Source organism: Pseudorasbora parva, chromosome 23 (assembly GCF_024679245.1).
Source record: "Pseudorasbora parva isolate DD20220531a chromosome 23, ASM2467924v1, whole genome shotgun sequence".
NCBI lineage: Eukaryota > Metazoa > Chordata > Actinopteri > Cypriniformes > Gobionidae > Pseudorasbora > Pseudorasbora parva.
Window position 1 is genome coordinate 19,161,628 of NC_090194.1, and position 14,850 is coordinate 19,176,477.

General features: G+C 37.6%; 1 protein-coding gene across 2 annotated transcripts in view; it reads right to left on the reverse strand.

The window, feature by feature from the left end:
- Window positions 1-203: 203 nt before the first annotated feature.
- Window positions 204-14,850, reverse strand: part of plppr1 (phospholipid phosphatase related 1) — an 87,437-nt gene continuing 72,790 nt past the window's right edge. Inside the window, exons 5-9 of one of the 2 annotated variants that reach the window (XM_067433412.1) lie at window positions 9,390-9,640; window positions 9,164-9,184; window positions 5,809-5,985; window positions 2,127-2,258; window positions 204-832 (exon numbers count right to left, since the gene is read on the reverse strand). In XM_067433412.1, the coding sequence (XP_067289513.1) occupies window positions 800-832; window positions 2,127-2,258; window positions 5,809-5,985; window positions 9,164-9,184; window positions 9,390-9,640 (614 nt within the window). In that variant the 3' untranslated portion in view covers window positions 204-799. The remainder of the gene's footprint in view (window positions 833-2,126; window positions 2,259-5,808; window positions 5,986-9,163; window positions 9,185-9,389; window positions 9,641-14,850) is intronic. The other variant, XM_067433413.1, reaches the window with a different exon arrangement.

Here is a 14,850-nt window from a genome sequence, read left to right on the forward strand (position 1 = left end):
CCAAACAATAATAATAAGAGTGAAAGCATTGTTATCACCATGAGATTATGGCACAAACTAAATTAACATTCTTAAAAAATGAAACCAACTCAAGTTATTGGACTCAGCTACCAACTATTTATTTGACAGACTACTCAGGAAAATATATTTAGCATTTCAAATGAAATGCCAACTCTAAAGAAAAACAAAACACAAGTTAGGAATAACAGGTTATTCAAACAGTGTTGTGTATTACATGCTGAGTACATGGCCATTCAAAGATGCCCGAGGAGAGTCCGATACAACGACGTGTAACAATTCAACATGTTTTCTTTCAATCTTACACCAAAAAATAGGTATACCAAAAACATTCCTGGAAAATCAGCAGGCAAAGTTGATCAAAATGCTTTATACAGATAACAAAAAGAATACAAAATGATCTTTGTCCAAAAATGTACAGGAAAAAAAAAAATTCTAAATAAAATCATTCTTTGTACAAATACCACATAACAACATCGATATTTGAATTACATTATATATAGACTGTATATATTTACTTTGTGATGTAAAACATGACAAAGAAGGCAGAAATATGGACATGAATTGAGCAGTGTTGACATTATGAGGGAAAGCTACAGCACTCTCTTATACAAAATGTACAAAACAGCTGCTTCTAGGTACAACTAGTTACAACATAATACTGTCTTTTTTCTTTCTTTCTTTCTTTCTTTTTTCTTTACAGTATGCCACAGTACAAAAAAACTTTTTGTGCCTAGAAGTGTTGAGGTGAAGCGAAAGTGACTCTGTGCTGCCCCCTTAGTCATGTGACTTCAGTCATGGACGCCGAATGGTTCTGAAAGACAGACAAAATTGGATTAAGAGTCGTGCTGTGCCGTCGCAGGCGGTAATAAGCACTTAAATGCTTATTACCCATCAGGCGCATTAATGGAAACACCAGAGCGCCACCGTGCAGAACGTGTAGTTTCTCAATTCCAATTCCCGTTTCGATTATTGTACTTGTCCAGAACGTGACAGAACACCTGATTTTTCTTGTTTCCCATACACATTGACTGGCATAGCCAGTTTTAAAGTGCACTAGGTTGTTGAGCAGGTGTCCAAAGCAAAGGAGGATTACTCTGAACATCTGTTGCTCAGGCGTTCCAGGTCGTCTGACAAAATTTTCCCTGCTGCAAAAAGCGTCAGAATGAAGCAGCTTTGGACCCCCCTCTTGTATAATGTGACAAATGCATCTTTTTGGAGAATAAATGACAAACCGCAAAATCAAAGCCATTTTGTGGCTTTTTACTCAGGGGCCAAATGGCCAAATTCCAGCCAAATACAGATCGAAACTTATGTTGGGAATACTACTGAAGGTGAAGCGTGAAAATGCACATTTCATGATGGCAAATTTACATAATTACATTATTCATTTATCACAAATTGTTGTGTAATATCCTGAAGCTATCAGATCCCTCTTAATTTATTCATCCTTTAGTATTGGAACCAGGGTTATTATAGTTAGGATATAATGTACTGTATAATGTACTGACTTTACATTCATAATATCATTTAAAATTTATCACGATTTTGAAAACTTGTGGTAAATCCTGTCCAGCCAGCATCATTCCGGCGCAGACTCAGCGCAAAACTTTGTTTTTTGAATGAGAAGAAATGGCAGAAGGCAGTGGCACACCCTTAAAAAATGCTCTTCTTATTTTTTATTTTTTTATTTTTTCCAGTCTAAACATCTAAACATTATTAAATACAGATGCATTTACTAGATAAGTAAAATGACATAAGATATTTTTTCTTGTTTTGCTTAAAACAAGCTAAATCATCTGCCAACGGGGTGAGACAAATAATCTTATTCCTTTTTGGGATAGAAACAAGAAACAAGATTTCAATCAGAAACAAGATTCTTTTTCTCACCCCATTGGCAGATCATTTTGCTACACCCTTACTCTTTTTCCGAAGGACATTCTGGGATATTTAATGACCACAGAGAGTCAGGACCTCGGTTTAACGTTTTATCCGAAGGACGAGAAATGACTTATTAATGGAAGTTATAAAATGTGTGAAATACCAAGAGATGATTGTGGGAAACGAGAGATAGATGATTTACAGAAGGCCACAGAAGATAACAATACCTGTGCGCTGAGAGTCTCCAGAGGGCTTTCCACACGGGGGAACGTCATCAAGGGAAGACCGCGGTAATCCTCCTGCTTCTGTTTGGTGGGAGTGGAGAGGGTCCCTTTAAAGTTGTTCACAACACAGATTCCCTACAATGAGAAAGGAGCTTTTGAAGATTGGGATGGTTATCATAAGATCTAAAGCCAAGCCCCTCAAAAAATAACTTTATTTTTCAATAGAAATTTGAATAAAATTGATCATCAAAAAAAAAGATAATTCAAACTAGGGCTGGGCGATATGACGAAATATATCGAAATATGTCTGGACGATAGAAAATGTCTATCGTTTAATATAAGGCTCTATCGCTTACGCCACGATAAGGCGTTTACGGCAGAATTTTATGTCAAGATGCACCTCACGCCACAGCATGCCCATGCACGCTGCAATACATAAACAACAAACATGGAGTAGTAGACGCGGTTCAGACCAGGGTAATTCTCCGAGTAATTAGCCTATGCCAGAGTGGCATAAGCGCTCAAAACAAACTTCAGACACAGACGCTGCAACGGGCTTTTACCCGTGGCACACCAGCCATATATTGAAATATTTTAATGGCAGGTGTAGGGATGGCGAAAACTAAACATTTTCTTGACCGACCACCGAGCCTCATTCGCCGGTTGAAACTGGTTAACCGATTAGTTTAAAATATGCTGCGCTATTTGAAATAACAGCCGCGAGCCGCGCTCCTGCTCCCTCTCTCTCTTACACACACACACACTGTCCTAGCGCTGCCGCCTCCCTTCCACTCATGTCACTTTTTTTAAATCCCCCACAGCGCGAAACATGAGTCCCGCAAACGTGCCACCGAGGAGCTTGTTTGTAATCTGAGGACAAAATGGCTCATTAGTTTCGAAATGGTTTGGGTACAAGGTGATCGCGTTGAAAATAAAGGCATTTGTCCAGCGTTAGAAGCTCATTTGTAACATTGCCGCGGCCATTTAAGAAAATGACAGCGCCGAAGAGACGCCGCTTTTGTTCAAGTTAGAGCTAACAATAATAAAGAAAGACGATCAACACCTTATGTGTTACCACTGAAATGTAGATGTAATATTAATTTCCAAATGTAAGCCCATCTTAAGCAAAATGCACGCTTCATACTGTCGTCTGCTCTGGCTCTAACCTCGAGGGTTTAGCCTGTTTACTTTTTGCAAACCTTGTGAGCGCGCAAACCCAAACGCTGTGATCTCGCGCCAAATGTTTTTATTGGTTTATTAAGTACAAACAGGGGAGTTATGAAAAATTGAGTGCGAGGGATATGTTCACTTCACACAAAAAGATTTTGGAATGAGATGGCTAACTGTAGTAGCGTTTAGTCCACTGTATAATAGCCTAATTTAGAGATCACATTTTTTTTTTTCAACCGACAACTTTGATCGGTTAGCGTTGATACGGTCAACCATCGGTCAAACAGTCATCGGTTAACATCCCTAGGCAGGTGTTAACTTTACCAACTGTCTTGCTTGAAAAAAGGTTCTAAATAAAATAAAAATGTAGTCCATACTACCTTTATTTGTTTTGTATATCATTTCAAACTGCATTTCCACATTGCAATTTTGTATAGACTATTCATAAACTGAATTAACAGAAAAATTGCTATATCGTTATGCATATCGTTATCGGGATATCAAATTAGCTATATCGGGATATGAATTTTTGGCCATATCGCCCAGCCCTAATTCAAACACACAAAAAAGACGGTTATTTATAAAGTGAGACCTATGGCTTTAAAAACTACAGTGGACGGGAAGATTTTCAGTAATACTTCTGGATTTAACTGGATTTACTGGATTTCTTGTGCAGCAGGTGACTGTGAAAAAAAAAATCAATCTTAAATAAACACAGTGCTTGCTCCACCTCAGGGAAATTATTGCCAATTATGAAGAATGGAATCTGAGTAAATAACCTCTTATACCTATGAAAGAGAGATAAAAAAGGGTTAAAAAAAGAAAAAACACAAACCCTGGCAATTCAACATCAACCCGACAATGAAACACATTGAAGGCCTGTTCTAAATCAGGGAGTGAAACCTGCTTTCACTCATCTGTAGTTAATTGCCTTTGCATGGCAGTGTACAGTCGGTGATATCTAGTAAATATACACTGATCAGGCATAACATTTTGACCCCTAATATATTCCTAATATTGTGTTGGTCCCTCTTTTGCTGTCAAAACAGCCCTGACCCATCGAGGCATGGACTCCACCAGACCCCAGAAGGTGTGCTGTGGTATCTGACCATGATGTTAGATGTTAGAAGTTGTGAGGTGATCAGACTCTATGGATCGGACTTGTTTGTTCAGCACATCCCACAGATGCTCGATTGGATTGAGATCTGAGGACTTTGTCAATGCTTTAACGGCTTCATGATATAATGATATACTTCAGTCAGAAAATATGGCGAACAGAAACTCTAAGGGCCCTATTTTAACGATCTAAGCACATGGTCTGAAGCGCATGCCGCAGATGCGCTTAGGACATAACCGAATCCACTTCTGCTAGTTTAACAACGGAAAAAATGGTCGGCGCATCAGGCGCATGGTCTAAAAGGGTTGTACCCAGAGTCTCATCTCCAATTCCCTTTAAAAGCCAGTTGTGCTTGCACCACGGCGGATTCGCTATTTACACGCGAACATATTAAATTAGCGAGTGGATAGACTGAAGGCTTCTCCAGAGAGGAATACTTTTATTTTTAATATTTAGCATGTTTGTATGTTGCTGCACGTCCTTGTGTGTGTAATAACATGCGAGTGTAGTGTGAGTGTACACGCATTGTGCAACCGCCTATATGCGCACATTACTAATGTGCCCTTTAAATAACCCCAAAAATATTATTGTTGTTTTGTTGGTCAATGGCGCAGTAGTTTTTGCTAGCCTCAAACTAGCAACACGCCAACACTGCGCCTGAACACACCTTGTTTTTAGATTAGCACGCCCATGGGCGAACAGATGGGTTCCAGTGCATTTGCTATTGAAACATCGTGGTGCTGGACGTGAATATGATAACTGCGTCGGGCTGAAACTAGCAAAAAAAATACTTGTCATGCCTGCCGTCGCATTGGGCTAGTATTGGGCTTAGCAAGAGGTAAATTAAGGATATTATTAATAATACTGTATGTACACTACCTTTCAAATGTTTAGAGGCGGTAAGATATTTTAATGCCAATGAAAAAAGTCTGCATTATTGCACTGTATCATAAATACAGTGAAAGCAGTAATATTGCGAAAACCTATTTAAAATAATTCCATTCCATTACAGTCTTCTGTCACATGATCCTTCAGAAATCATTCTAATATGCTTATTCGCTGCTCAAGAAACACATTGCTGATTATTAGTTAAAAGTTGAAAACAGTTAAAGTTAAGAACAGAAATTCATCCAAATATTTGCATATCAAAATGCTTGACCTATATTTTTGTTGTAAAAGACTACAAAAATCATCAAATCTATGTTGATGCATCACTCTATTTACTAAATATGTCACTTTCATATACAAATACATTGCTACATAGCACAATATTATATCAATATGGGGAAAACAAAACAGAGATAAAATAAAATAAAATATACATCAACATTTAAAAATTTGATATATCAATGTTTTACTCAAATAATAAAAACAATGACAGCAAACTGTGAAACTTACCAGAAAAAGAGCTATGGAGCTTCCTAATATGAAGCCAGCAATAACATCAGAGCAGTGATTGCGGTATTCTGATACACGGTTCAGGCCGGTGAGAAAAGCAGCGCACAGGATTCCCAGACAAAGTACAGGTTTGGCCAAACGACTGCTTTTCGTCTTGATGGTGCTCGTGATGTACATCTGAAACAGGCAAATACGCGCACACACACACACACACCCACACAGAGGAACCGATTAATTCACTGGATTTCTTGTGCAGCAGGTGACTGTGAGGAAATCAAGCTTAAATAAACACAGTGCTTGCTCCACCTCAGGGAAATTATTGCCAATAATGAAGAATGGAATCTGAGTAAATAACCTCTTATACCCATGAAAGAAAGATAAAAAAAGGGTAACAACAAAAAAAGAAAACACAAACCCTGGCAATTCAACATCAACCCAACAATGAAACACATTGAAGGCCTGTTCTAAATCAGGGAGTGAAACCTGCTTTCACTCATCTGTAGGTAATTGCCTTTGCATGGCAGTGTACAGTCGGTGATATCTAGTAAATATACACTGATCAGGCATAACATTTTGACCCCTAATATATTCCTAATATTGTGTTGGTCCCTCTTTTGCTGCCAAACAGCCCTGAACCATCGAGGCATGGACTCCACCAGACCCCTGAAGGTGTGCTGTGGTATCTGACCATGATGTTAGATGTTAGCAGCAGATCATTTAAGTCCTGTACGTTGTGAGGTGATCAGACTCTATGGATCGGACTTGTTCGTTCAGCACATCCCACAGATGCTTGATTGCATTAAGATCTGGGGAATTGAGGCCAAGTCAACGCCTTAAAATCATTGTTGTGCTCCTCAAACCATTCCTGAACATTCCTGTTTGCTGGCCACAGCCACCAGGGAATAACATTTCCATTAAAGGGTGTAGATAGGCTTGCATTCTTCCCATTGTGCATTCTGGTGCCATGTGTTCCCCAGGTAAGTGACACACACACACACCCGGCCACCCACGTGACATAAAAGAAAACCTGATTCATCAAACCAGGCCCTCTTCTTCCATTGCTCAGTGGTCTAGTTCTGATGCTCATGTGCCCACTGCTGGCGCTTTAGGCTGTGAACAGGGGTCAGCATGGGCACCCTGACTTCTCTATGGCTATGCAGCCTCATACACAACAAACTGCGATGCACTGTGTATTCTTTGACCCATTCTATCAGAACCAGCATAAACTTCTTGAGCAATTTGAGCTACAGTAGCTCGTCTGTTTGATCGAACAACACTGGCCAGCCTTCATTCCCCACGTGCATCAATGAGCCTTGGTTGGCCATGACCCTGTGGCAGTGGTTCACCACTGTTCTATCCTTGGATCATTTTTGATAGATTCTGACCACTGCAGACCGAGAACACCCCACAAGAGCTGCAGTTTTGGAGATGCTCTGACCCAGTCATCTAGACATCACAATTTTGCCCTCGCTCAAGTCCTTACTCTTGCTCATTTTTCCTGCTTCTAACACATCAACTTTGAGGACAAAATGTTCACTTGCTGCCTAATAAATCCCACTCACTAACAGGTGCTGTGATGAAGAGATAATCATTGTTATCCAATCACCTCATAATGTTATACCTGATTGGTGTATGTGAAAATATTTTTTTGCAATATAAATAAATCATTTTGTTACAAATACATAGACTCTAAAAAATGCTGGGTTGAAAAGGGACAAACACAGAAATTGGGTGGTTTGAATGGGTCCATTCACTGGGTTCAAACAAGCCAATTTCAGGGTTTGTCCATTTTAACCCAGCATTTTTTAGAGTGTAAGTTATTTTATGTTTGTACCTTGTTGTTTTATATTTGCATTTCCTTTGCATTTTATTTACTAATTGTTTATTTGAGAAATGCTATTCGATACAAGAAAAACATCATATTTTTATTTGTAATTTGTTCCATTGCTCAATTTCTTTCTAACCTTACATAATTGAGAAATATTTGGAGGATTATTTTATTTGGTATCTAAATTAATATTGAGAATTAGTATTGAGACTTGAGAATCTCTAGTATTGGTATCAGCTTTGCATAAGAATAAACAGTGACACTCCATATTAGGTGTCTTTAACTACTATGCACTTACATAAAATATTTATTAGGTTCAATGTACTTATTGTGTTGTTGTATTGCATTTGTATTGCACACTTTTACTGCTTTTGAGGTGAAATACAGGTAAAATCAGGACAGATTTGGTGGTATGGGTAGGTTTAAGGGAGGGTTAGAGGACAACTCAGGTGAAAAATGAACCTAGGTTGATTAACACATGGATTCCAAGTAGATCATTCTCTGGGATGCGTTTTCATGAAAATCGAATGCAAAAAGTTTTATCTCTAAAAACAGATTCGCTTATAACGCTGTGTATGGGGCATAGAATAAGTACAGTTAAATCGCTAGTAAATACCACTAACAAGGCTCAAAATAGCCTGACACTAACACGATAGCATAATGAGGGTCCCTACATGCAAACCGAAGCACTGAGAACTTTGTAAGTGTACAAACAGTTTAATAAGAAGATACTTTATAAAGACAGTACATTACGCATACACAAACAGTAGCCATCTTGGAAAACAGCCTCGACCAGTCGAGCCAAGAATCCTGTGCTAAGTGAGCTGATCGATAGGATTTAAGTGTGTGAAATCTAATTACACTGAAATGCATGAATTATATCTGTTTATTAAAATATATTGACTAACTACAAGGGAAGAAGGTGTCCCATATGAGATTCCAAGACACAGTTCATCACTTAGCACAGCGATCGTGGCTCACCTTGTCGAGACTGTTTTCCAAGATGGCTACTGTCTATATACACGTAATGCACTGTCTTTAAAAAGCATATTCTTATTACACTGTTTGAACACTTACAAAGTTCTAAATGCTTCGGTTTGCATGTAGGGACCCTCATTATGCTACCATGTTATTGTGAGGCTATTTTGAGCCTTGTTAGTGGTATTAACTAGCGATTTAATTGTACTTATTCTATGGCCCATAAACCAGCGTTATAAGCTAATCTTTTTTTAGAGATAAAACTCTTTACATTCATTTGAATGAAAAACGCATCCCAGAGAACGATCTACTCGCTAACCATCTGTTAATTACCCCTAGGGTCATTTTTCATGGGAGTTGTCATTACATAAATTAATTACAGCTGTATTTGCATTAAGATATTTTTAAAAAGAAGTACTATGTAAAATCATGTATGAACACAATAAGTGAAATGTATCAAATTATTATCAATTTAAATGTTATTGTAAAGTGGGACCCAATCAATTCTTTAAATCGTCGTCTTTACATTTAAAATGCAGAGTAGCTTACTTTGTTTTCCCTGTATAAAACCTGCAGGGTGAACAAAACACAAAATTAACACAATTAACCATGTTTCAAGTTTCCAGTGACAAGCATTTCAAGACTAATTGCTAGCCTTTTTATTGCACTGTACATGGTTGTGGAAAGCAAATTTCTTTTCAGTCAACAACTCGAAGTATGGACCAGATAAGACTAAGCAAGCACACTCTATTTAGGATGCACATTAGTGTCTTACAGTAACATAGACAGCAGAATAGACACTGAGGGAAGCATCCTTGGATGGGAAAGACCTCCTGGCTCTCTCAACGACCACCTGGTTCCCAGTGCAGATGTTTCCAATGGCGATGAACTGGTGGCTTAAGTGACAGTCCATCCCAGTGTAATTTGGCTTGCAGACGCTCAGGAAGTATGGCGCCAGATTGCCAGTCACGATCTGGCCCGCATTGACAAAGATGTCGGTGGCGAACAGGCCAAACGCGAAGACACCTGCAGTAAAAAAAGAAAGAAAAAAAGTGGCAAAAATATATTCAGCTTGTTATCCCAACCAAAGCCCAGAAAATATAAGCAAATCAGACAAGGGTTTGGAGGATGCCCATGAATACCAATGCAGTCTTGATGGAACAATGTTATTTTTATCTTCATCCAGAAGTAATTACAAATGCCCACTAGAGCAAAAGCTACATTTGCATACACCATTTGGCACAAACAAGACTACTCTACTAAATGTAATATCTTATGCATTTAATTATGTCCTCTAGTTATGCAAACTTTCTCAGTCTGACTTTTTCCAGCTGATTTTGTGATCTTGCAAGAAATGAATTGTCAACCAACAGGTGGTTGTGTGTTTTTGGTTTGTGTTTTCAATTCATGTTTATCATGAAATGTATTTTACTTTGTATTTCCTGGTTCACGTCATGTGATTTTTTTGTAACCCTTGTGTGATTCTATCCAGGGTTGGGTATCTTTGGATTTTATCGCTTCCGACTCTTATTGATTTCTAATTTAGATTCCAATAAGGTAACAAAAAAAAACAAACAAAAAAAATGCATTTAATTCAGGTTTGTCTTATTGCGAAACATTTAATTGAAGCCGAATACCATGAACAACAAACAACAGGCTAAAGAACACTTACATAAGGAACTTTAAAAATACCATAGCAAAAACAACTAGCTGAACTAATATAAATTTCAAGCATTATTAAATACAAGTAAACACTCATATAAATACAATTGAACAGTGTTTTATCGGGTATTTAGGTACAGAAACGAATCAAATGTAAAATAACATTTCACTTTATATATATATATATATATATATATATATATATATATATATATATATATATATATATATATATATATATATATATATATATATATATATATATATATATATATATATATATATATATAATATACATTTTGAATATCATTACAGAAGTTATTTAGTCAAGAACTGCCAGTGGATTTTCTCTGTTATTTGTAGTTTGATTAAAGGTCCTTGTCTTCATGATCCCATCTTTCAATCTTTAGTTAGTGTGTAATGTTGCTGTTAGAGCATAAATAATACCTGTAAAATTATAAAGCTCAAAGTTCAATGCCAAGCGAGATATTTTATTTAACAGAAGTTCCCTTTCAAAGCCTACAGCGAACGACCGGTTTGGACTACACCTCTGCACTTCCTGCTGTAATGACGTCACTAGAACCGTTTGTTGACTAACCCTCCGCCCACAAATACACGCAAAATAGGGGGCGTGGTCTTGTTGCTCTCCCACGTGGAGAAGAGCGCACATTGAACGCTTTCATCTCCCCGTTATGGTAAGAGGCGCGACCTTTCCGGGCAAAGTGCGCTAAGCACAACACGGGAAGCGCTGGCCCAATCAGAACTCGTTACGTATTTCTGAAGGAGGGACTTCATAGAACAAGGAAATCATCAGGACGTTTTTAGGACAGAGAAAACAGCGGCATACAGATAAGTAAATTGTGTGAAAAATACTGTGCTTCTGCACATTGTAAACACAATCAAGGCTTCAAAAACACACGAAAAACAGGACCTTTAATGTTATTATAGAGATTGCAGCAGGAATATTAGGCTGTTGTCACTTTAAGAGCTGCACGGATCCAATATACTGATGCATTTTCTTTCTCATCTGTTAACGTTCACTTGAGTCATAGCCAAATATGTTTACAAGAATATTTTGGACCCACTTTATATTAGGTGGCCTTAAGTACTATGTAATAACACTTAATAAATAATTTGATTCAATGCACTTATTGTGTACATACATGTTTTTACAATGTACTTACATTTAAAAAAAAAAAAACCTGTCACTTCCCTTACACCTAACCCTACCCTTAAACTGACCCACACCACCACACCTGTCCCTAACTCTACCTGTATCCCACCTCAATATCAGCAAAGGTGTTTTGCAATAAAATTTGAACACAGTAAGTACATTGTACTTATTTTTTGATGTAAGTACATAGTACTTAAGGCCACCTAATATAAAGTGGGGCCAATATGGAGATAATTGATGTGTGTGGATTTGTCTGGTCAAATACAAAAAGACTTGGAAGAGAACTCAGAAGGCAGCTTTCGGTGCGTACACCATTTTGGATGTGTGTGCAGCACAGAACACGTCGCACAAAGCTTATTGTGCTCTAATGGTTTAAAATCACATTAAAAGCACTTTTTCTGTGGCCGCGCGTTTTGGATTTGTGTGCAGTGCAAAAAAAAAAAAAACAGCATGCAGGTCTTCTAGTGCTTGGATAGTTTGAAGTCATATTAAAATACACACAAATGAATCGTTAAAGGTACAATATGTAAGATTTTTTGGACTAAAATATCCACAAATAAATTTTTTACTAGGACACGGATGAACCATGCGTCGCCTATCAATGACATCATACCGGCGTTACCCTCTAGTTACGTTTTAATTTCGTATAAAGTAACCATGGAAACACCAGAGACTTTAATATATGATATGCTTTTATTAGACAAGGGAACAACGTTTTGGATACATTTATTGAGAGAAAACTAATCATGTTATATAGCTCAACACATTTAGTCTTGTTTGAATCTCGAAACCGTGAGTACTGCAGTGTGCTACGAGTGTAGAGCGAACGCACAAAGTAATGTTAGTACATCATTTTTAACACACTCAAATATATCTAATATGATCAACATCGCTACATTAACCCTGAACGCTTGAACGGAAGAAGGCGAAGTGTATGTGTGATAGGCGACCTCTAGCGACCAAAACACGACATATTGTGCCTTTAAGATTTATCGGGGCTTTTATTTTATAACAAGTATCCGATTCCAGAATTTGGAATCCATTTTCAGTTCCCAAACCTAATCCTGTCTTCTGTAACGTGTTCTTTTTTCATTGGTTCTTGTTTCATTAGTTCATCTATTGGTTGGTTGTTTTTGTCACGTGATCATGCTGCTTCCATACCATTTCCATTGAAATTCACATAAATTCGAGCTGACAACAAGTGACTTTCTACTAAGCTTCCACAACTAAACATGGAGAATGCAGCTTTCAATGTTGCCGCTATAGCGTCAGATAGGAAAAAAAAGAAAGAAAATAAAAAGACAAGTATGCAAATGATTTGAAGCAAAGTGGAGAACAGCACAGACATTCTTTTCAACAAAAATAACTAGAGAAACAACTGTGTGTGTGTGTGTGTGTGTGTGTGTGTGTGTGTGTGTGTGTGTGTGTGTGTGTGTGTGTGTGTGTGTGTGTGTGTGTGTACGCTGTAGGCCTGCAGCCACTGGGCTATAATAATATTCATAGATCTAGTCTGTGTGATGTGGTTCCATATGATTTGGAAATATAGTGTCAAAATGCTAGTTAAAATTGGGCCGACTCACTGAAATTTTTAAACATGTTTAAAAATATCAGAAGGTCAGGAGGGTGCTCATAACGTAATAGCCTGTGAGCTGTACGCCTGGCTGTGGCTGTAGTCACTGTGACTTGTTTAACTGTGAAATTGTGTCTTGGAGTGAACTAGACTAGTGCCTCTGAACGTATTAAGGATTCCTATATGACCAAAAAGTTGAGCTACTGAAAACAAGGCAACCGCTGGAGAAAGAAAGACAAAAGAGAGCTGGAGTTCTCTCAGGCCCCGATTGCACAATATTGTGCAAAAGCTACAATACAATGGTCCATATCACTGCAATCCCAAGCCTCAGAGGATGCCCTTACCAGAGTCTCCACTACATTATGCCTCACATCCATTAAATCAAGTGCTCCCCATTCTTTTAATTTCATTTTACATCAAGCACTTGGAAACATGCTCTAAAATAAATATGAATACATAAAAGAAACACTGTGAGCGGGAAGTTTTCATGGTTTTTTTTGTTGATTGTGTCTTTCATTATGTCTGTGGAAAACATTTAAAATTGATGTGGTTTGGAGGTAGTGTTGTGCGTCCTGTCTGCTCCTAATCAATAAAACAGCCACAGCTCAGCAGTTTTACTTTCAAACTTTTACTTTCAAATCTCCAGGTAAATCATACCAGCAAACAAAGTCAAAGATTTATTGGATGTGTGTCGCACTTTTGAGCTCACTAAAGTATTACTATTAGTGTTTGCTTAGGTATTTTTATTTTTATTAATGAGCCAAGTTGATTAATCAGCCATTAAGAAATCATCTGCACTGACCAAAATGTCAAATACATATCCCATGACAGCTATAATTTAAACGGTTAGTTCAGCCAAAAATGAAATTCATGTCATTAATGACTCACCCTAATGTTGTTCCACACCCGTAAGACCATCGTTCATATTTAGAACACATTTTAAGATATTTTATATTTAGTCCAAAAGCTTTTCTGTTCCTTCATGAAAGTGAATGCACACTACACTGTCCATGTCCAGAAAGGGAATAAAAAAAGTAGTCCATATGTGACATCTGTTAGTGAGTTAGTATCTCTTGAAGCATCGAAAATACATTTTGTTCCAAAAATCACAAAAACGACATCTTTATTTAGCATTGTCTTCTCTTCCGGGTTTGTTTTCAATCGTCAAATAAAGTTTAAAACGGTTATGAATCAGCGGATTGATTCATGATTCGGATCGCCAATGTCATGTGATTTCAGCAGTTTGGTGGTTTGACACGAGATCTGAATCATGAATCGATTATTTGAGGATTGAAAACACACCAGAGAAGACAATGCTGAATAAAGTCGTAGTTTTTTGTTATTTTTGGACCAAAATGTATTTTCAATGCTTCAAGAGATTCTAATTAACTAACTGATGTCACATATAGACTACTTTGATGATGTTTTTATTCCCTTTCTGGACATGGACAGTAAAGTGTGCATACACTTGCATACACTGTCGGACTAAATATAAAATATCTTAAACTGTGTTCTGAAAATGAACGGAGGTCTTACGGGTGTGGAATGACATTAGGGTGAGTCATTAATAACATAAATTTCATTTTTGGGTGAACTAACCCTTTAACGCACCCATAAAAGCACAGCCGAATGGATTTGTACACAGCAATGGATCGGAAATGTATGTGAACGTACTGCTGCATCGAACTTTTGAGAATTATTTTTGTGGTGTTTCTATTAAGCGAGGCGTCTTCTCATAGAATAAGGATGTACAGTCTCAAGAATAATTATGAGACACCGTTGAGTCTAGTGTTGTCACCATACTAGAATTTCCAAGTTCGCTACAATCGA